Genomic DNA, 25,155 nt, shown 5'->3' on the forward strand with positions numbered 1-25,155 from the left:
TTGCAATTATATTCGTTCAGGAGCAGTTTTCATGTATTAATAATGGTTCTGGTGCTGTATTTATGTACTGATGGTGTCTTTGGTGCTTTATTCTTTATGGTCTGAAGTTTGTCAGAAAGTGGAGACTGGAAAGGTTGCTTTCACATTGAGAGTGAAACGATTTCTTATATTGTATTCTTATATTTGTAGGCCTTTTTCTACTCTCCACTGGCCCCAAGATATTGTGTCACCACAACCCTAAAAGACAATCTCAGGTTTCTCAATATGAAACGATTTCCTGCTAATTATTTTGACATTGCTTGGCTGTCACTACATTGTGGACTTTTTGTGAGGGGTAACTTAAAATATCAAAGTGGAACATTTTATATGTCATGGTTGGGTAGGGAGAAAAATATGGACTGAAGTGTCACCTAATCTAAAAGTCCCCAGACTGCAGTCCTTGGAGTACCCTGACATAATCAATGTATCATCATGTGTGATAATCACCATCCTCAAATATCACCACTGGCAAACAATCGTTGACCGTTCTTGCATACATTCTTCGTCTTTTCTTCCTCCTGTTATTTTTCATCATTTCTTGGAGATTCTTTCATTCAGGTGTCTCTTGTATCAACTAATATAATTGTTCTGTGATGAAGGATTGCATATGTTGCCATAGAACGCCATCTGTTTTTTTTTAAGGCAGTAATTTACATGGAAAAGAATGGAAGCAAAGATCAGTTCAGTAATTCAGAATTAAGATATCTCTCCTTTAGGGTTGAAGTCTTTCTCTTCACTACTGGACCAAGTAGACATCCAAGATATAAGAAAATAGCTAAGGAAAAAATAAATCAAAGAAAAACATGGAGAAAGTAGAAGAGGAGAGAGGGAGAGCATGTGCATATCAATACACAGTAGGGTGACTGTGTGACAACAGGACTCGTAACAGCTAAGTAGCTAAAGGACCACTAAACCTAAAAATGAATTGGTAAAAAAAAGCATGCTATCTGGACATCCTCACTGGTTGCTCATCTACAGCAACTTCTGTATGAACTACTATAATACTGCTCATATGTTCAAGGATATAACTACTATAATACTGCTCCTATGTACAGGAATATAACTACTATAATACTGCCCCTATGTACAAGAATATAACTGCTATAATACTGCCCCTATGTACCAGAATATAACTACTATAATACTGCTCATATGTACAAGGATATAACTACTATAATACTGCTCCTATGTACAGGAATATAACTACTATAATACTGCCCCCTATGTACAAGAATATAACTACTATAATACTGCTCCTATGTACAAGAATATAACTGCTATAATACTGCCCCTATGTACAAGAATATAACTACTATAATACTGCTCCCTATGTACAAGAATATAACTACTATAATACTGCTCCTATGTACAAGAATATAACTACTATAATACTGCTCCTATGTACAAGAATATAACTGCTATAATACTGCCCCTATGTACAAGAATATAACTACTATAATACTGCTCCCTATGTACAAGAATATAACTACTATAATACTGCTCCTATGTACAAGAATATAACTACTATAATACTGCTCCCTATGTACAAGAATATAACTACTATAATACTGCTCATATGTACAAGGATATAACTACTATAATACTGCTCCTATGTACAGGAATATAACTACTATAATACTGCTCCTATGTACAAGAATATAACTGCTATAATACTGCCCCTATGTACAAGAATATAACTACTATAATACTGCTCCCTATGTACAAGAATATAACTACTATAATACTGCTCCTATGTACAAGAATATAACTACTATAATACTGCTCCTATGTACAAGAATATAACTACTATAATACTGCTCCCTATGTACAAGAATATAACTACTATAATACTGCTCCCTATGTACAAGAATATAACTACTATAATACTGCTCCTATGTACAAGAATATAACTACTATAATACTGCCCCTATGTACAAGAATATAACCACTATAATACTGCCCCTATGTACAAGAATATAACTACTATAATACTGCTCCTATGTACAAGAATATAACTGCTATAATACTGCTCCTATGTACAAGAATATAACTACTATAATACTGCTCCTATGTACAAGAATATAACTGCTATAATACTGCTCCTATGTACAAGAATATAACTACTATAATACTGCCCCTATGTACAAGAATATAACTACTATAATACTGCCCCTATGTACAAGAATATAACTACTATAATACTGCTCCTATGTACAAGAATATAACTACTATAATACTGCCCCTATGTACAAGAATATAACTACTATAATACTGCCCCTATGTACAAGAATATAACTACTATAATACTGCCCCTATGTACAAGAATATAACTGCTATAATACTGCTCCTATGTACAAGAATATAACTATTATAATACTGCCCCTATGTACAAGAATATAACTACTATAATACTGCTCCCTATGTACAAGAATATAACTACTATAATACTGCTCCTATGTACAAGAATATAACTACTATAATGCTGTTCCTATGTACCAGAATATAACTGCTATAATACTGCTCCTATGTACAGGAATATAACTACTATAATACTGCCCCTATGTACAAGAATATAACTACTATAATGCTGTTCCTATGTACCAGAATATAACTACTATAATACTGCTCCTATGTACAGGAATATAACTACTATAATACTTCTCCTATGTACAAGAATATAACTACTATAATACTGCCCCTATGTACAAGAATATAACTACTATAATACTGCCCCTATGTACAAGAATATAACTACTATAATTCTGCCCCTATGTACAAGAATATAACTACTATAATACTGCCCCTATGTACAAGAATATAACTACTATAATACTGCTCCTATGTACAAGAATATAACTACTATAATACTGCTCCCTATGTACAAGAATATAACTACTATAATACTGCTCCTATGTACAAGAATATAACTACTATAATACTGCCCCTATGTACAAGAATATAACTACTATAATACTGCCCCTATGTACAAGAATATAACTACTATAATACTGCCCCCTATATACAAGAATATAACTACTATAATACTGCCCCTACGTACAAGAATATAACTACTATAATACTGCCCCTATGTACAAGAATATAACTACTATAATACTGCCCTCTATGTACAAGAATATAACTACTATAATACTGCTCCTATGTACAAGAATATAACTACTATAATACTGCCCCTACGTACAAGAATATAACTACTATAATACTGCCCCTATGTACAAGAATATAACTACTATAATATTGCTCCTATGTACAAGAATATAACTACTATAATACTGCTCCTATGTACAAGAATATAACTACTATAATACTGCCTCTTATGTACAAGAATATAACTACTATAATACTGCCCCTACGTACAAGAATATAACTACTATAATACTGCTCCTATGTACAAGAATATAACTACTATAATACTGCCTCTTATGTACAAGAATATAACTACTATAATACTGCCCCTACGTACAAGAATATAACTACTATAATACTGCCTCTTATGTACAAGAATATAACTACTATAATACTGCCCCTACGTACAAGAATATAACTACTATAATACTGCCCTCTATGTACAAGAATATAACTACTATAATACTGCTCCTATGTACAAGAATATAACTACTATAATACTGCTCCTATGTACAGGAATATAACTACTATAATACTGCCCCCTATGTACAAGAATATAACTACTATAATACTGCCCCTACGTACAAGAATATAACTACTATAATACTGCCCCTACGTACAAGAATATAACTACTATAATACTGCCCCTATGTACAAGAATATAACTACTATAATACTGCTCCTATGTACAAGAATATAACTACTATAATACTGCCCCTATGTACAAGAATATAACTACTATAATGCTGGTCCTATGTACAAGAATATAACTACTATAATACTGCCCCTATGTACAAGAATATAACTACTATAATACTGTCCCCTAGAGTCAGTAATACATACCTGTACAGATCATTGATCACATGATGCCTCGCAGACCATAGATATTATGGATATAGATAGAACCATTAGAGCGGTGCCGGTTTGGCAGGGGCGGTTTATGTGGTCGGTCGGGTCATACACAGGAGATGGACAGATTCAGTTATTATGCGGAGCCGGATTTGTTGTTTTATATTACTGCAGAACTTGGGGTTCAATCTTACAGCAGTTTACAGACATTGCGGTGCAGATGAATAGACAGAAATCATTTTACCGATTACACATAATATTATAATTGTGCCAGCTTAGAAATATGGAAAATACACTACAACAGACTTTATACTAAATGCAAAGTATACAATCATTATTTAATACAGACATGATTTTTGCCTTTTTATACCCCCCTGCTGATGAAAATGAGTCCTCCTTTATTTCTTACTAATGCTTCGTTCAATAGTTATTGCAATTTACATTTCTGTTTTCGTACTCAGCTTGCAGTACCATTTTTCACCACTACATTATTTGCATCAATATTCCATAGGCCCCTATGCAATAGCGCCACAATTTTTTATTTTTATTTTTTTTTATAGCCAATTACCTTGGCTATTAAAAGACTGGGGTTTCCTTTACCTACCAATAGGGCACTGCCTATTGTATACAGCATAACCATATTTTATTCCATTATAACAACTTTTTTTCCTAACTTACCTAATTTGTATTCATTTTTCCTTATCTTTAAGAGGTGTGTTGATGAATACCAAAATTAAAATGTCTAGCCAAGTAAACTTGACATAACTAAGTGCATTTTTTAAGAGCCTGGGGATTTTCAATTTTGGGTGGAGTTCCCCTTTAAATGTATAATCTCCACTAAGTCTATAGGAAATCTTTGGTGGGCACCTCTATGTCACATGGCCTGTGCTTATGTCATATCTGGTCCCTTTAAAAAAAAAGTGCTAATTTGCATATAATGCTAATTTTTTAATATTTTTTTTAACCATTTTCATAGAGTTAAAGGTGCCATTATTTTAAGGTGGAAAAACCATTTAATGGTCTGTCCACGCAAATGAGATGAGGAAATGGGTGGGGCATGAGAAAAAGCTGGGGATGACGGGAGCATTTTCCTGCGGACAGTAGCCTATCCATTCTGTGGGAAGACTGGAAGACAAAACCGTCTGGAGATTGCAGAGAGCAATAGCTGCTTAAGGATCCAAAGCAAAATATATTAGTAGCACGTCAAGTAAATCAGTATTATCGTACAATCGTATTATCGTACAAAACAACACAATATTCAAGCGCACATAGAGTATAATGCGTCACGTAGCTGCATCAGAGAGAAAAGTCATCGATCGGGGATTGGGGAAAGGTCAGTGGTTTCTACCATGAGGAATAAAGTGTACTGACATCTAGAGGTGACGGTATGTAACTGTCAGGGAGAATTCGACTACTGATAGTGGGCACCCATGGCGTAGCGTGGGACCGGAGGCGGGTAAAGGAGAGGTTGTCTTAGGCATAAAATTGTTAAAGGTGCAAAATTCTCCCTCACCCCCCCCAAAAAAATAAAGCGACGATAGAAAAAAATTCCAATAACATTAGAAATATTTCATCGCGCACTCGAAAAACTCTCTTTGCTCCTCCCCCTTATCACGCAGGCAGCGTAATGACGTCCCTGCAGTGCACCGCTTTCCGGGGAGAAGTGGACTCGGTTGTTCGGATTAGGAGAGTATAAACTTAATTTTTGGGGGGCAGAGGTGACAAAAAGTAGGAAATAAGAAGTTGGACAACTTGGACAACTTCTTTTTTTAACCCTCGCTTGGTCCCCGTAAAATAATATATGGTGGTGCCATTCCCACAGTGTCGGCACTCCATCTCCCGGGGCTCCCATGTGGTTTTTGTGACACGTGATGCAGGCGCCCAATCAGTGTTGGCGTCACTGTCTCCGCCCCCTGTCGAATTGAGCAGGAAGAGGAAGTGAGAGATCAGCTTCAGCCTCGACTTCCTCTTCAGCCTGGACTTCCTCTTCAGCCCGGACTTCCTCTTTAGCCCGAACTTCCTCTTCAGCCCGGACTTCCTCTTCAGCCCGGACTTCCTCTTCAGCCCGAACTTCCTCTTCAGCCCAAATTTCCTCTTCAGCCCGAACTTCCTCTTCAGCCCGGACTTCCACTTCAGACCGGTGTCACGATATGGTATGAAATATCATATAAGTAGTTTCTCTTGCTAGCAGGCTGTGGGCTAAAAAGCCCCCTTCCCTTTCACTCAGCCAAGAGCTTTCCTTTCCAAGGTATGGGGGAAGAAGAGTTTATTACCTCTAGCTCGGAGAGCAAAGGTATTTACGACCGGCATCCCTGCAGTGGAAAGTGACTGGCTAGAACTGGATTATAAGTCTCTAGAATCCATGGAAGTTCTTTGTTCTGTTTTTGTAAGATATTACGCAAACCATTTAAGTTAAGAACACGAAAATATATATTCTTAATCTCCCTCGGTGGATCTACCCATCACTCTAAACACGGGCTTCTAACTCCATCTGGTAAAGAAGTAGGGATTTCTCTGTAAATATGTATCCCAGGACATATTTGATCTCATTAGAATGCCCACGTTAATCCGAGATGAATGCTGGGTTTGTTATGACTATGACATGTTTTGTAGCGAAGTTATAGAAATTAGACAAATTTAAGGTAAAATTAGTTTACTGAAGAGGTAGGAGGGGCGAGGTGATCCAACCCCTTTCTGGGATGTCACAGGCTGCAGCTATAACTGTCTGCCCAGACCCCAGCAGTCAGTCTGCCGCTGGAAGGACATGTGAGTCTGATCTGAAGATCTGTATCTCATGCATTGGGACAGATGGAAACTCCACTAGCCTGGTTGCCTGCAATGCTTTGAACACATGTAAGTGTTATTCTCACGTAATCCTTGTTTTTTTATAATTACCCTGTACATATATGCAATTGTCTCTTTTGTAACATCCTTGTAAAATATTTTGATAAAACACTGCATAAACTTTATGGAGTATAATAATTAATATACTAGATTCGTTCTCCTGTTCTAAAACGTACCCTGTCTTCTGAAGGGAATTACGCTACTGTTTTGGGTTAGCTTCGGACCTGTTTAATCGAAGCTGGTGGCAGCATACGTTTTGTACTGGGTAGTTGGGTGTTGTAGCGACTGCGGCGTTGATAAATATGGTTCCTGCCTGAGTGGGAGTAATTTATCGTGTCGCTGCAGCGTGCCCAATAGCCAGTACATAGCAGGCAGCCTTTCTGGCGACTAATTACCCCAGGTGCAGTGCCTAATCTGACCTGAGAATAAGGGGGCGCCAGAGAGCTGCAAGTTTTAAGTGGAACTGTAAGCGGGATATACATAAATCCCTGCAGTTTGTGGTATATTGAAGAGCAGTGGGGTACCTAGAATAAGCCTCTGCTGTAAACTAAGAGGTCAATAGCCTTGTGTGTGTTTTTTCATCACATTGTGGAGTGGAGGGATAACTAAGATAAGCCCCCCTGCACATGTGATAGCCGTCTGTTGGCCTAAAGTCACCCCGACCCATGGCATAGGGGTGACGGTCACGGTGTGAATCGTGACACCTGGACTTCCTCTTCAGCCCGGACTTCCTCTTCAGCCCGAACTTCCTCTTCAGCCCGGACTTCCTCTTTAGCCCGAACTTCCTCTTCAGCCCAGACTTCCTCTTCAGCCCGGACTTCCTCTTCAGCCCGGACTTCCTCTTCAGCCCGAACTTCCTCTACAGCCCGAACTTCCTCTTCAGCCCGAAATTCCTCTTCAGCCCGGACTTCCTCTTCAGCCTGGACTTCCTCTTCAGCCCGAACTTCTTCTTCAGCCCGAACTTCCTCTTCAGCCCGAACTTCCTCTTCAGCCTGGACTTTCTCTTCAGCCCGGACTTTCTCTTCAGCCCAGACTTCCTCTTCAGCCTGGACTTTCTCTTCAGCCCAGACTTCCTCTTCAATTTGTCTGAAGGCAGAGACAGTGACGCCAGCGGTTATTGGCCATTGGGGTCACAACAACCACGCGGGAGCCCTGGGAGATAGAATGCCAACACCGCGGGAAAGGCCCAGGCACAGAAGGTGAGTATAAGCTTTATTATTAAATGGGGCCAAACATTTTGTTCAAGAAAGGGTTGTCCTACCAGTGGACAGCCCTTTTGAGGTGGGCTTTATTAAATTTTATAAGGGCACATATTTGATTTAAGGGAGTACTCAGAACAATAAAGCAATACCGGCCTTGTCCCGCTACGCCACCACTGGGCACCCATTGTTTCCCTGCTTACCTACCCCTGCAGCAAAAAAGTGCTTGGAAAGCAGCTGTGGTCCCAAGAAGGTGACCGCTCATGATGATGGCATCTTCAGGGATCCTCCAAACTGAAAACGGTGGTCTTAACCTACAGTATAAAGAGTAATAAGTGCTGGTATCGTCATTGAGAGGCTACAGAACGCCATCAATGGCCACTGCGTATTAGTACACCATGAACTCTATAATCATATATTATACTAATACTACCCATCAATATAATATAACCCCTGCCGACAGCCTATCCCCAAACCTAGGGTTAGTAGACACTCCAAATTATCCCCCCCAGAGCTGTCGGCAGTTGCGTTAAAATATATCTCTTTGCCTCTACTAATTTATCGGAAGTCATTTTGGTCCACAAAATGGCAACCATCCGGTATGTGAGAAAGTCAGGTCCATTTTAACGTCAACATGTGCAGTGCAAATTATTGCATAAGTCTAACTATCTCTCATGTATCACATCTAAACAGCTGCGGTTACACTATATAAACCGTGTATGTGTATGTATATATACACAGTCCATGGCATCGGCCTCACCCTCCGTCTGAAAAAAGTGCAATAAATATAGAAATATTTTATCACACACACTCGAAAAACTCAGTGCAGAGTATAAAATCCCTACCCCTCCCCTTATTATACCTTACACTCCCCCCTAGCCCCCTGTAGAAATATATATTGTGTATATATATCATTAAATATATATATATACACACACGTACACTCATACGTATAGTGCAATGTTAGCAGAACAGTTCGAAAAGGAAAGGTCTCTCTAAATATATATACATATATATGCTTATATATATGTTTATATATACATATAGATCGACAATACATTGGGGATGAACTGCCCAAGCTCTACCCAATCAACATTTAGCCACACCCACGCTTTAAAGCCTCACCCACGAGGAGCCAGTTAGGACAATATATAATAATGGTCAATATCCTATGATCCATCTTGCTCAATATATATATATATATTGAGTAAAGTATAGGTAATATAGGATTTCGTTTTCACATATAAGGGGAAACATATCTGTAGTGATGAGTAAGGGTCTATATGAGTTTTACATCTAATGGGTGGGCTCAGCTATAGGAAGTGGCTACTATAATGTAGATTGGGTTTGCTTCCCACCCTGATTTTATATAAGGTGGGACTTTTAGGGGCCTCTAAGTCCCTCTATATATCTGCTTCTAGAAGATATTGCTCTGTGTAACCTTTCTCCAGCTGAAAGCCCAGCACGGAGGTGCAAAAATCAGCCATGGGCCTCCACATATTTGGGGGCAGGAAAAGCTGACATTTTACATCTCCTGGAAGCAAGGGAACATGAGCAGCTAGATGAGATAATAACTGCTCCTGGGCCCCTCTCAAACCAGAACCAAAGACATCAATGTTGAGGTAGAAGCAGAGCGGCCCTGCCGGAACTGGGAATGGTGGGGTGCAAAGAGAAGCCACCCGAGGTCGAACTCTATCATCAGTCATCCAACGAAGTGACTTGCGACGTAGCAGGTCATAATTCCCAGGAAGCGCCTGAAATGGTTGCCAGTCCTGGATTAGAGTCTGGTTGGGAAGTAGGTCTTTCAGTAGGCCACCACGTTCCAGGAAAACTGCATGGACCTCGTCAGGAGACAAGAGGGTAGGTGGAGATGAACGAGATGGCCCGGCAGGCAGTGGTATAGAGGACAAACGAGAGGAAAACTCGGGAGCATTGAAACGGACAAGCAGTATGCCCTGTGTGATGAATGTAAGATTGCATGTAAATGTCAACATGGACAGAAAGGAGGGAAAAAAAGAAAAGAGAGAAAGTATCGTTAATATTCCACTGCAGAATTCCAAGCAGAAATCTTAACACATCAAGTCTTGTCCACCACCACCGCCATGTCCCAACATGTCATGACCATACCTGTTTATCAATGACTCTATATTTGTTAAGCTCCTTTGGAGACAGCTTGTCATCCCGCGTCAACCTCATGACTTTGACACTTGGGTATCGATGTTTCACCAATTGGCAGCAGAACCTCTGAAGAACCCCCGCCACACCTCTGCCTCGCTCCCATGGTGCCACTCGCAGTCCTTCAAGTAGAGCAGTCTCCCCACCATCTACCACAAACATGGAAAGGAGGCCAATCTATGGATAAAGTGGAAGGGAAAAAAATTAGCATCTCCATGCAACACAGGAAGACCTATGTTATATGTAAAACTGATCTTCTTAAGGCCCTATAACAGCATCTTGGGAGAGGCTTCAAATGGTATATATAAACTCAAGCTGCTACTACTTGGAACCATCGGCAGCACATCTCGTTGACAGGGTGCATACACGTTCCATATGCTTTATTTGTGCCCCCTCCCTTATTTTATGATTCTAGTACACCATACCCCCTTTTGGACTTTCGCAATGGTTGCTAATCTAATCTTTTTCAATCTGGTTCTTAAAAAGTATGCAAAAGCTCTAGTACTCTAAAAGGTTGATAATGGGATTGATTAGAATTATGGTGATTATTTTCTTCTAAAGCTTCCTTGTGACCCCTTTATACCATATAACTCTAGAATCGCCTTTTCGTGGGCCACCCTCTTCTCCCAACTAGAGGCAATTCAAAGGTGACATCCAAGCTAAGTCCATGTTCCATCCATGGAAGGCTATAGAATTCAAGCGATTTACTGATTTATTAAAGATGGCTCTAATTCTCCCGTAGAGGGCACTGCAAGCAATTGAGGATATACATTACAGTGTTGCGTATTCTTTTGGTGACCAATGGGGTGTCCAGGATACGGAGGCTTGATCCAAAGATAGCATATATGTTAAAATTCTGAACCACCCTTTAGGTTTTATCAACCCTACGTGTATATACGCAACTTTATGGTCACATGTTCCATCATGGTTGATATTTCAATGAAAAGGTGAATATGAATTTGCCAACCACCAACATTTTTATGAGCCTTTTTTTGTGCACATATAGATAATTACATTAAGTCCATTAAGTTCCACCAGGAAAAGGGTGGTTGGTGCTGGGTAGGGAATCCAAGTTTTCCCTTGTTAATCCAGATGACTTTAGTTTTGACATAAAAATAAAGAAAAATTGAGGAAGTGCAATTTTCGTTCAATTTTTCATGTTGATTAATTTGGGCTTTCAGTCTTTCCTGTTCATTCGTTGGGTTTAATGCCATTTACTGGCGCCTGTTGACTGGAAAGGACCATTGACACAGCAAATCGGGCGAATTCATTATCAAAGTTCAATGGATCATACAACAAGTTCTTTGCATGGCACCAACGGCTGTGTGAATGGCCCTTGAGGCGTCCTAAAGTCCATATCAATGCATGAAGCGAGGAGCTCAGGGACAGGGCAGTATCCATGGACAGAGACAGCAGACAGTGGTGTTAGTCAACATATACCCATGGGCATAAGCAATATATTAGACCAGTAGGGCAAGATGGAAGCCCAGTTGGTCAAAAAGTTTATGAAAGGTAGAGGTTTCTTTGAACCATTGTGTTTTCTTACAACATCTCCTTCCTTCTTGGCTAGCACAACCATTCGATCTTTCTCATTGACCCAACTGTGGTATCGACTTGGCAGATAGTCCAGGCCTGCATAGATCCCATGAGACATAGAGATAACTTCTTCAAATTCCTTCTCGGTGGCTAGCACAAATTCCAAATCACCATCCTGAGGAGCACCGGGTATAGCTTCAATCTTCATATGGAGGCCAGAAGAGCCAGGAGCGCCAAAGAAAAGAGAGTGAGGAAGCCACGAAAGTGGTGAAGGAGACCAATGCCACCAGTAAGCCAAACAAGCAGAAGACACTTGATGAGGAGATGTTGAGTAAGATCGATCTTTGTAATAAGATATCACAGGAGATCTATGGAGAAAATGTCACAGAAAGACAAAAAAAAAAGCAAATACAGTATGCAAAATAAAAATACTTAATATTATTAACATTTTACTGTGTATTTTCAACTAGATCTTTTCATACATTTGAACATGCCGTGTAATAGTGTAACTGTTAATGATAAAGTATTACTCATGCCAAGTCCATGGACATGGCAGAGCGATTTTTATTTTTATCTATACATTACATGGCCTCTTTATGTGTTAAGAGATGATTTTCCGTCATCTAGTCATGCCACAACTCTCATCTATGTTTGTTCTCTCGGCCTTGAAAACATCAATTAATCAAGAAGTCTAATCAATATTTTAGCCTGTGGGAATCTAAAAGTTTTCACGTTTGAGCGTTGTTGAGTGAGTGTATTAAATCATGGGATTTTGTGACATACAATATTATGTGGTCATATACGAATACTCGTTAATACATTTGACTGGAAGCCATAGCTACGTCACTGGTTTTAATGGACTTGTTAACTTGATTTCAGATCCATTGTCAGCAGGAATAGATATGTGTAGGATAGGTAAAACCTAACTCATAATGGTAAAAAGATAAAACTAGGAAGGGCCTGATATAACACATGTGCAAACTAACACACACAATAAGGCAAAATGTATACGAGGCGCCCAAAAACCACCAATGCAAGATAAAAAATGGTTTGATCTCACCCTTTTGATGAGTAGAGTGTGTGCCGTCCATAAGCCAAGATGTCATGCCCCATGTAGAGTCTCCCATACAGACAAGGACAGTGCCCAAATGTGGTTCTGTCCTACTAAAATGTCCCTAATTACCCTCCCGACCCCGCTTCGGCCTCCAGTAACTGGGGATTTAGCAAGGGAGTAAGGATAATAAAGGGAATGAGTATGGGTGGATATTAATGTAAAGACCCCAAAAACATCATGGGGACAAGTGTATGTGTGCCAATGCCTAAGATAGAAGTGATCCAGATATGCAGTGTTGCCAATGGGAGACTCTACACAGGGCACGGCAGGGAGTTTACAATATCCTGTTGATTCTCACTTGTTTCTGACTTATGGACTCTACTCATTAACAGAGTGAGACCAAACCATTTTTATCTTGCACTGGTGGTTTTTGTGCACCTTGTATATATTTTTGCGTTATTGTGTGTGTGTTGGGTTGTACATGTGTTATGTCAGGCCCCTCTTAGCTTTTTTTTTTACCTTTACAATTTAGGTTTTAGTTATCTTACACATATCTATCATTGCTGACAATATTTCAAGTTGTTTGGATCCCCTTTGGAATTTGCTACTATAATCCATTACTTTTTGTAAAAGTCTGCGCCATTAATCTTACCATTAAAAATACCGGAACCGCGATGGGAACCAAACTGACCCCATTAGAAGTCAAAACGAGATTATGGATTTTTTCGAATGTGTTTATTCCTTATATTTTCTTTGATGGAAGCAATGATGCTAGTTTAAAAAAAATAGTCTTAAATTTATTTACCTATGCCCCATTAAAAATACTTTATCTAATCTTTGTGAAATAAGCACTCCCATCAAAGTTAGTTTAGTCATCATATTATATAGCATTGTGTACATACAGTCCCTCATTTTACCCTTCTACCCAGTTTATTCTTCTGTTTTTAATTAGGTCTATGACATCACGTGATTAAAACCTGACCAGCTGAATCCTTCTAAGCTCTATGTAGACACAGGAGGTCAATTTTCTCTGCACAAGTCATGAGTCACTGCAAAACTCTATGGTAGGGGAGGTGCGGAGCATTAGTGGGTCAGTAGTTGTAGAAGGGAATGAGTCATGCAGGTACAAGAGGCTTTCTGTTTCTACATAGGGCAGAGAAAAAAGCATAAATAACTGGGTCGAATGCAAAAATGAGTAATTCTAAGAACACAGTGCTATAGAATATGATTATTCCAATATATTAAGAGGATAAAAGCTTTAATGGCATTACTTCTTTCAATACAAAACTAGTGTCAGGGACTGACCTTTGTGGCCATGTACATATGTTGTTTCCTGAAACAACAGGAAGTTCGATTGTTAGAAAAAAGCCGCAATGTCCAATGTGAACATTTTTAGATTTCTGATTTTTAAATTACAATATGGAAAAAAAACACAAAAAGTTGATTTAAACAGTAAATCATTTTCTGATAACATGTTTCCTTTTAAATATTTTAATTATGATAATTACAGGCTATCAAAAAAGTTAAAAAAAAACTGGATCAAAGATGCATTAGATATTTAGGTTATCTACCTCTTCTTCAGTAGAGAACAAATTACCGACATTTCGAGAGATTGACGACCTTCATTATTAGTTGTCACCATGAGATTTCGCTACATGATGATTTTCCGACTATATTTAACAGAAGACTGACATCGTGTAAACAAGTCTAAATATTCTACCGCCTAATGACTGAAGTGTCGAGCGCGAGGATCGCGACGGAATACATTATCTACATAAACCTTTCGAAGCTCTCGGTGTGGCCTCACGGGATTTTTATTTTTAATTTATTCATTATGATCCGAGAGTGGGTGTTGAAAGTGAGGTCGATTAATTTGCCAACTGAGCAAAATGATCAAAAAAAAAAAAAAGAAATAATATTCAGAACAAGATGTTCTACTTTGGTGGTGGCTGAATAGGATAAAATAAGAGACCTGGCAATTGAAGAGCAGAGAAAACACGAAAATGGTAAAAAAAAAAAAAAATCTCATGAATATAAAATATACTAATTATCAGTTCACAGAACCGGAAACAAATTAACAGTTGGGTCTGAACTTAGCCAACTCATTAGAAAGGAAGGCACATGGTAATTAATTCTACATTCATTGAATTTCATTTATTGTTTTTCCTTTTATTGTTTTTTGTCGTTTCTTATAATTTGTGTTAATCTTTTTTAGTTTATTTTGTCCTTTTTAGTTTTTTTCTATAATTCTTTGTTCTCTGTTGAGTGATGTAAATCACAGAATTGAGATGTTGCATGATGATGGAAACAGGGAAATAAACTTTAAAAAATCTCTGGATTTCTTCAGAATGGAGTCTGAGCCACGAGAAGAAATCCCAACACTTCCAGCCTCGGCTGCTATCAATGAGGTTATTAATCATCGTCTGAGGATGGTTCTGAATGTACAGATCATCAAGATCCGCTGCTAGCAGCTGCTATGCGATCGCTGACCAATGACGTCCCAGATGTGCTCGATGGGAGACAAGTCTGGAGACGCTGCAGCCATGGGAGCAGGTTTGGGCCATTTTTTTCATCGTTTGCAGATGAGATAATCTTGTGTTTTTTCATTTTCACAAGTTTTCCTATGTATATACAGTATGTACACATACAGTGGGGAAATAAGTATTTGATCCCTTGCTGATTTTATAAGTTTGCCCGCTAACAAAGACATGAACAGTCTATAAATTTATGGGTAGGTTAACTTTACCATTGAAAGATAGAATATAAAAAATAAAATCCAGAAAATCACATTGTATAAATTAAATAAATGTATTTGCATTTTGCAGTGAGAAATAAGTATTTGATCCCCTACCAACTGTTAAGAGTTTTATCTCCTACAGACCAGTTAGACTCCTAATCAACTCTTTACCTGCATTAAAGACAGCCGTCTTACATAGTCACCTTTATAAAAGACTCCTGTCTACAGACTCAATCAGTCAGACTCTAACCTTTACAACATGGGCAAGACCAAAGAGCTTTATAAGGATGTCAGGGACAAGATCATAGACCTGCACAAAGCTGGAATGGGCTACAAAACCATAACTAAGACGCTGTGTGAGGAGACAACTGTTGGTGCAATAGTAAGAAAATGGAAGAAATACAAAATGACTGCCAATCGACATCGATCTGGGGCACCATGTAAAATCTCACCTCGTGGGGTATCCTTGATCATGAGGAAGGTGAGAGATCAGCCTAAAACTACACGGGGGGACTGGTTAATGATCTAAAGACAGCTGGGACCACAGTCACCAAGAAACCATTGGTAACACATTACGCCTAAAAGGTGTAAAATCCTGCAGTGCCCGCAAGGTCCCCCTGCTCAAGAAGGCACATGTGGAGGCCCATCTGAAGTTTGCCAATGAACACCTGGATGATTCTGTGAGTGATTGGGAGAAGGTGCTGTGGTCAGATGAGACAAATATTGAAGTCTTTGGCATTAACTCAACTCACAGTGTTTGGAATAGAAATGCTGCCTATGACCCAAAGAACACCATCCCCACTGTCAAGCATGGAGGTGGAAACATGTTTTGGGGGTGTTTCTCTGCTAAGGGCACAGGACTACTTCACCGCATCAATGGGAGAATGGATGGAGCGATGTACTGTAAAATCCTGAGTGACAACCTCCTTCCCTCCAACAGGACATTAAAAATGGGTCGTGGCTGGGTCTTCCAGCAAGACAATGACTCAAAACATACAGCCAAGGAAACAAAGGAGTGGCTCAAAAAGAAGCACATTAAGGTCATGGAGTGGCCGAGCCAGTCTCCAGACCTTAATCCCATAGAAAACTTATGGAGGGAGTTGAAGCTCTGAGTTTTCAAGCGACAGCCTCAACATCTTAATGATTTAGAGATGATCTGCGAAGAGGAGTGGAGCAAACTTCCTTCTGACATGTGCGCAAACCTCATCATCAACTGCCAAAAACATCTGACTGCTGTGCTTGCCCACAAGGGTTTTACCACCAAGTACTAAGTCTTGTTTGCCAGAGGAATCAAATAATCATTTCTCACTGCAAAATGCAAATAAATTTATTTAATTCATACAATGTGATTTTCTGGATTTTATTTTTGATATTCTGTCTCTCAATGTTAAAATTAACCTGCCCTTAAAGTTATAGACTGTTCATATCTGTGTCAGTGGGCAAACGTACAAAATCAGCAAGGGATCAAATACTTATTTCCCCCACTGTATATGTATATATATATATATATATATATATATATATATATATATATATATATATATATATATATATATATATTTATATGTCTATATAGATATATATATAGATATATATAGATATATACTGTATATATATATATATATATATATATATAGACTAGATGGTGGCCCGATTCTAACGCATTGGGTATTCTAGAATATGTATTTATATATGTATATAGCAGCCATATAGTATGTAGCACAGGCCACGTAGTATATAGGAGCCATGTAGTATATAGCAGATAAATAATACGTGGTCTGTGCTATATACTATGTGGCTGCTATATACATACATATTGTAGAATACCCGATGCATTAATACAGGTCACGCAATATATAACAGTGGCCACGCAGTATATAACACAGCCACGTACTATATAACACAGCCCACGCGATATATAGCAGCCATGCAGTATATAACACTGGCGACGTAGTATATAACACAGGCCACGTACTATATACCACAGCCCACGCAGTATATAGCAGCCACGCAGTATATAACACAGGCGATGTAGTATATAACACAGGCCACGCAGTATATAACACTGGCCAAGTAATATATAGCACAGCCCATGCAGTATATAGCAGCCATGTAGTATATAACACTGCCCACGCAGTATATAGCAGCCACGTAGTATATAACACTGCCCACGCAGTATATAGCAGCCACGTAGTAAATAACACTGGCCACGTAATATATAGCACAGCCCACGCAGTATATAGCAGCCACGTAGTATATAACACTGCCCACGCAGTATATAGCAGCCACGTAGTAAATAACACTGGCCACGTAATATATAGCACAGCCCACGCAGTATATAGCAGCCATGTAGTATATAACACTGCCCACGCAGTATATAGCAGCCACGTAGTATATAACACAGCCCACGCAGTATATAGCAGCCACGTAGTAAATAACACTGGCCACGTAATATATAGCACAGCCCACGCAGTATATAGCAGCCAAGTAGTATATAACACTGCCCACGCAGTATATAGCAGCCACGTAGTATATAACACAGGCCACGCAGTATATAACACTGGCCACGTAATATATAGCACAGCCCATACAGTATATAGCAGCCACGTAGTATATAACACTGCCCACGAAGTATATAGCAGCCACGTAGTATATAACACTGCCCACGCAGTATATAACACTGGTCACGTAACATATAACACAGGGTACGTAGTATATAGCACAGCCCACGGAGTATATCACACATAGTATATAACACAGCCCATGTAGTATACAGCACAGAGCCACGTAGTATATTGCCCAGCCACGTAGTATATAACAGTGGCCAGTAATATATAGCACAGCCCACAGAGTATATCACACAGCCCACATAGTATATAACACTGCCCACGGAGTATACAGCAGTGTGGGTACCATATCCCTGTTTAAAAAAATAATTAAAATAAAAAACAGTTATATACTCACCCCTGGGATCCACCGAAGCTCCTGCGATACGCGCACAGCTGCCGCCATCTTCCGTTCACAGGATGCATTGCTAAATTACCCAGATGACTTAGCAGTCTCGCGAGACCGCTAAGTCTTCTGGGTAATTTTGCAATGCATCACCGGGAACGGAAGATGGCAGAGGCCGCGCTCGGCTCGGCGGACAACGGAGGGTGAGTATAGCAGTTTTTTGTTTTTTTATTATTTTTAACATTACATTTTTTTTACTATTGATGCCGCAAAGGCAGCATCAATAGTAAAAAGTTGGGGACACACAGGGTTAATAGCGGCCGTAACGGAGTGCGTTACCCGCGGCATAACGCGGTCCGTTACCGCCGGCATTAACCCTGTGTGAGCGGTGACTGGAGGGGAGTATGCGGGCGCCGGGCACTGACTGCAGGGAGTAAGGAGCGGCCATTTTCTTCTGGACTTCGGAATGGTCATGGCTGTTTTCCCGCGACCAATCAGCGACTTGGATTTCCACGACCAATGAATATCCGTGACAGACAGACAGAAGGACAGAAAGAAAGACGGAAGTGACCCTTAGACAATTATATAGAAGATATATTGGATTAAATGTTTTTACATCTCATTCTTTGTATTACTTCTAGCTGCTTTATTTTTTTTAACGTTTTAATTTTTTTATTTCCTTTTTATTATTGTATTTTCTTTTAAGTCCTCATCTCTCATATCCTCCCTGTCCCACAACCCTAAACAGCTTTTCAACACTTTCAATTCTCTACTCCGTCCCCCCGCACCTCCTCCCTCCCCCCTCATTTCTGCTGATGACTTCGCCTCTTTCTTTAAACAGAAGATCGATACGATCAGAGAAAGCTTTGGCCCACAGCGCCCAATGCCCCTCTTAGCTGCTCAACCCTGCTCCTCAAAAACCTGCTTCTCCACCATGGCAGAAGATCAGCTCTCCATTCTCCTGTCAAGATCACACCTCACCACCTGCACGCTTGACCCGCTCCCATCCCACCTCATCCCTAACCTTTCCACGGTCTTCATCCCAACCCTAACGCACCTCTTCAACCTCTCACTCACAACAGGTGTCTTTCCCTCATCCTTCAAGCATGCCAAGATCACACCCATCCTCAAAAAGCCCTCCCTCGACCCATCCTCTGTGTCTAGCTATCGCCCAATATCTCTTCTCCCTTATGCCTCCAAATTGCTGGAGCAACACGTCCATCTTGAACTGTCCTCCCACTTCTCCTCCTGCTCCCTCTTTGATCGGTTACAATCAGGCTTCCGTTCCCATCACTCAACTGAAACTGCCCTAACTAAAGTCACCAATGACCTACTAACTGCCAGGAGCAAGCGACACTACTCTGTCCTCCTTCTCCTGGACTTGTCTTCTGCCTTTGACACTGTAGACCACTCCCTTTTGCTACAAATTCTCTCATCTCTTGGCATCACAGACTTGGCCCTATCCTGGATCTCGTCATATCTGACAGACCGAACATTCAGTGTCTCCCTCCCCCACACCACCTCCTCACTTCGCCCCTTGTCAGTCGGTGTTCCTCAAGGCTCTGTTCTAGGACCCCTACTCTTCTCCATCTACACTTTCGGCTTGGGACAGCTCATAGAATCCCACGGTTTGCAGTACCATCTCTACGCTGATGACACGCAGATCTACCTCTCCGGACCTGACCTCACCTCCTTACTTACCAAAATCCCACACTGTCTGTCTGCCATTTCAGCCTTCTTTTCTGCTCGCTTTCTACAACTGAACATGGACAAAACAGAATTCATCATCTTTCCCCCATCTCACTCTACCCCTCCACCAGACCTATCCATCAATGTCAATGGCTGCTCACTATCCCCAGTCCCACACGCCCGGTGCCTCGGGGTGATCCTCGACTCTGCCCTCTCTTTCAAGCCATATATCCAAGCCCTTGCCTCCTCCTGTCGTCTCAAACTCAAAAATATTTCCCGGATCCGTGCTTTCCTTGACCGCAACACTGCAAAAACGCTAGTGCATGCCCTTATCATCTCCCGCCTCGACTACTGCAACCTCCTACTCTCTGGACTCGCCTCTAGCACTCTGGCATCACTCCAATCCATCCTACACTCTGCTGCCCGACTAATCCACCTGTCCCCCCGCTATTCCCCAGCCTCTCCCCTGTGTCAAGCCCTTCACTGGCTTCCTATCGCCCAGAGACTCCAGTTCAAAACCCTCACACTGACATACAAAGCCATCCACAACCTGTCTCCTCCATACATCTGTGACATGGTCTCCCGGTACTTACCTACACGCAACCTCCGATCCTCTCAAGACCTCCTTCTCTACTCCCCTCTCATCTCTTCTTCCCATAACCGCATCCAAGACTTCTCCCGTGCTTCCCCCATACTCTGGAACTCTCTACCCCAACACATCAGACTCTCGCCTACCATAGAAACCTTCAAAAAGAATCTGAAGACTCATCTCTTCTGACAAGCCTACAGCCTGCTGTGATCCTCAACCTACTGAACCACCACACAACCAGATCTACCCTCTCCTAGTGTATCCTCACCCACCCCCTGCAGACTGTGAGCCCTCGCGGGCAGGGTCCTCCCTCCTTATGTACCCGTGTGCCTTGTTATCTGCTCATGTTTAATGTATTTGTCTATATTTGCCCCGTATTCACATGTAAAGCGCCATGGAATAAATGGCGCTATAAAAATGTATAATAATAATAAATAATAATAAAGTCCTTTATGTACTTTTTCTTTTTGTCTTACATTCTCTGTGCTTTATTTTCTTTCTTTTGTGCACAGGTAATTACCTAATATCTATGCACATTACATCTTATGTAAGAAGTGTCTCTGTGTTTTAGATAACGGGTTTATTTTGCCATTTATACCAAATAATATACAGTAGATAGTTGTCCAATGCCCGACAGCTCTCTCTGCCGTCACCCTCAAATGCAGGAACGCTTTTCCTAAGAGCTGATAGGCTATGTTCACACTCAGTGTATTGGCTGCAGGTTTATATACATATACATACATAAAAATATACATATATATATACACATAGTGTCACCGGAGACATTAATATACAGTACAGGACACTTCTGGACACAGTACACAATCAGCAAATAAACTTCTGGAATTCCTGGAAATTATACTAAAATGTTTGCAAACAAAGACGGGTCACGAGTAATTCCAAGGCCGAGACTCCGGACATAGGATGAAAGGAAGAAAATTTAGGGAAATTTACATTTCCATATCGGCTGATAAAGAGAATAATCAACTCGGAACATACCGGTAATCTTTTTTTTTTTTAAGTAAAACTCATGCTGTTATGTGCAATGAAATTGGAATATTCTGCGATCCAGAAGATCATTAATAATACATTGGGCAACATATGGTAGTTATAAGATAGAGTTACAGAAGATGGGACATCACAAGTTGTCAAGTATTAGGTAAGAAATGACAAAAACTAAATGTATGAAACAGAAAAAAATATATAACTACTGTAATACTGCTTCTATGTACAAGAATATAACTACTATAATACTGCCCCTATGTACAAGAATATAACTACTATAATACTGCCCCTATATACAAGAATATAACTACTATAATACTGCTCCTATGTACAAGAATATAACTACTATAATACTGCTCCTATGTACAAGAATATAACTACTATAATACTGCTCCTATGTACAAGAATATAACTACTATAATACTGCCCCTATGTACAAGAATATAACTACTATAATACTGCCCCTATGTACAAGAATATAACTACTATAATACTGCTCCTATGTACAAGAATATAACTACTATAATACTGCCACTATGTACAAGAATATAACTACTATAATACTGCCCTATGTACAAGAATATAACTACTATAATACTGCTCCTATGTACAAGAATATAACTGCTATATAATACTGCCCCTATGTACAAGAATATAACTACTATAATACTGCCACTATGTACAAGAATATAACTACTATAATACTGCCACTATGTACAAGAATATAACTACTATAATACTGCTCCTATGTACAAGTATATAACTACTATAATACTGCTCCTATGTACAAGAATATAACTACTATAATACTGCCCCCTATGTACAAGAATATAACTACTATAATACTGCTCCCTATATACAAGAATATAACTACTATAATGCTGGTCCTATGTACAAGAATATAACTACTATAATACTGCCACTATGTACAAGAATATAACTACTATAATACTGCCACTATGTACAAGAATATAACTACTATAATACTGCCACTATGTACAAGAATATAACTACTATAATACTGTCCCTATGTACAAGAATATAACTACTATAATACTGCCACTATGTACAAGAATATAACTACTATAATACTGCTCCCATGTACAAGAATATAACTACTATAATACTGCTCCTATGTACAAGAATATAACTACTATAATACTGCCCCCTATGTACAAGAATATAACTACTATAATACTGCCCCTATGTACAAGAATATAACTACTATAATACTGCCACTATGTACAAGAATATAACTACTATAATACTGCTCCCATGTACAAGAATATAACTACTACTAGCTGAAGAGCCCGGCATTGCCTGGGCATAGTAAATATCTGTGGTTAGTTATAGCACCTCACTTCTCTTATTTTCCCATCACGCCTCTCATTTTCCCAATCAAATCTTTAATTTTCCCCCTCACATCTCTCATTTTCTCCCTCACACCTCTCATTTTCTCCCTCACTCCTCTCATTCCCGCCTAACACTTGTCATTTCGACCTCACATCTGTCATTTTCCGATCACTACACTATTTTCCCTCACTCCTCTCATTTTGCACTCACACCTTTTCATTTTCACCTCACACCTCTCATTTTCACCTCAGTATATACATGTTTGTCATCTCCCTTATATATAGTATACACCTGTATGTCATCTCCTGTATATAGTATATACCTGTATGTCATCTCCCCTGTATATAGTATATACCTGCTGTGTGTCATCTCCCCTGTATATAGTATATACCTGTATGTCATCTCCTCCTATATATAGTATATACCTGTATGTCATCTCCTCCTATATATAGTATATACCTGTATGTCATCTCCTCCTATATATAGTATATACCTGTATGTCATCTCCTTCTATATATAGTATATACCTGTATGTCATCTCCTCCTGTATATAGTATATACCTGTGTGTCATCTCCCCTGTATATAGTATATATCTGTGTGTTATCTCCTCCTGTATATAGTATATACCTGTATGTCATCTTCTATATATAGCATATACCTGTATGTCATCTCCTCCTGTATATAGTATATACCTGTAGGTAATCTGCTCCTGTATATAGTAAATACGTGTGTGTCATCTCCTCCTGTATATAGTATATACCTGTATGTCATCTCCTCCTGTATATAGTATGTACCTGTATGTCATCTCCTCCTTTATATAGTATATATCTGTGTGTCATCTCTCCTGTATATAGTGTATATCTGTGTGTCATCTCCCCTGTATATAGTATATACCTGTGTGATCTCCTGTATTAGACCTCGTTAACACGTTATTTGCTCAGTATTTTTACCTCAGTATTTGTAAGATAAATTGGCAGCCTGATAAATCCCCAGCCAACAGGAAGCCCTCCCCCTGGCAGTATATATTAGCTCACACATACACATAATAGACAGGTCATGTGACTGACAGCTGCCGTATTTCCTATATGGTACATTTGTTGCTCTTGTAGTTTGTCTGCTTATTAATCAGATTTTAATTTTTGAAGGATAATACCAGACTTGTGTGTGTTTTAGGGCGAGTTTCGTTTGTCAAGTTGTGTGTGTTGAGTTGCGTGTGGAGACATGCATGTAGCGACTTTTGTGAGATGAGTTTTGTGTGGCAACATGCGTGTAGCAACTTTTTGTGTGTCGAGTTGCATGTGACAGGTTAGTGTAGCAAGTTGTGTGCAGCAAGTTTTGCGCATGGCGAGTTTTGCGCGTGGTGAGTTTTATGTGTGGTGCCTTTTGAGTATGTGCAAGTTTTGTGTGAGGCAACTTTAGCATGTGTTGCAAAATTTTGTGCATGTGGCAATTTTTCCGCATGTGCAAGTTTTGCGTGTGGCGAGTTTTCAATGAGGTGAGTTTTGCACTTGTGGCGAGTTTTGCGTGAGCCTATTTTTTGCATGTGGCGAGTTTTGCGCGTGGTGAGTTTTGAGCGGCGACTTTTGTGTTTCGACTTTTATGTGGCGAGGTTGGTGTATGTGTGGTGAAATGTGTGCTGAGGGTGGTATATGTGTTCAAGCACGTGGTAGTGTGTGGCGCATTTTGTGTGTGTGTTCATATCCCCGTGTGTGGTGAGTATCCCATGTCGGGGCCCCACCTTAGCATCTGTACGGTATATACTCTTTGGCGCCATCGCTCTCATTCTTTAAGTCCCCCTTGTTCACATCTGGCAGCTGTCAATTTGCCTCCAACACTTTTCCTTTCACTTTTCCCCATTCTGTAGATAGGGGAAAAATAGTTTGGTGAATTGGAAAGCGCGGAGTTAAAATTTCACCTCACAACGTAGCCTATGACGCTCTCGGGGTCCAGACGTGTGACTGTGCAAAATTTTGTGACTGTAGCTGCGAC

At 39.8% G+C, this 25,155-nt stretch overlaps 1 protein-coding gene across 2 annotated transcripts in view; it reads right to left on the reverse strand.

Annotated features, from left to right (window-relative positions):
• Nucleotides 1-4,178: 4,178 nt before the first annotated feature.
• NAT16 (N-acetyltransferase 16 (putative)) overlaps nucleotides 4,179-25,155 on the reverse strand; it is a 67,743-nt gene continuing 46,766 nt past the window's right edge. For both annotated transcript variants that reach the window (XM_069767348.1, XM_069767347.1), the window contains exons 2-4: nucleotides 11,797-12,154; nucleotides 10,203-10,427; nucleotides 4,179-10,030 (exon numbers count right to left, since the gene is read on the reverse strand). In XM_069767348.1, coding sequence (XP_069623449.1) covers nucleotides 9,479-10,030; nucleotides 10,203-10,427; nucleotides 11,797-11,994 — 975 coding nt within the window. In that variant the 5' untranslated portion in view covers nucleotides 11,995-12,154 and the 3' untranslated portion in view covers nucleotides 4,179-9,478. The remainder of the gene's footprint in view (nucleotides 10,031-10,202; nucleotides 10,428-11,796; nucleotides 12,155-25,155) is intronic.

Source organism: Ranitomeya imitator, chromosome 4, assembly GCF_032444005.1.
Source record: "Ranitomeya imitator isolate aRanImi1 chromosome 4, aRanImi1.pri, whole genome shotgun sequence".
Taxonomy (NCBI): domain Eukaryota; kingdom Metazoa; phylum Chordata; class Amphibia; order Anura; family Dendrobatidae; genus Ranitomeya; species Ranitomeya imitator.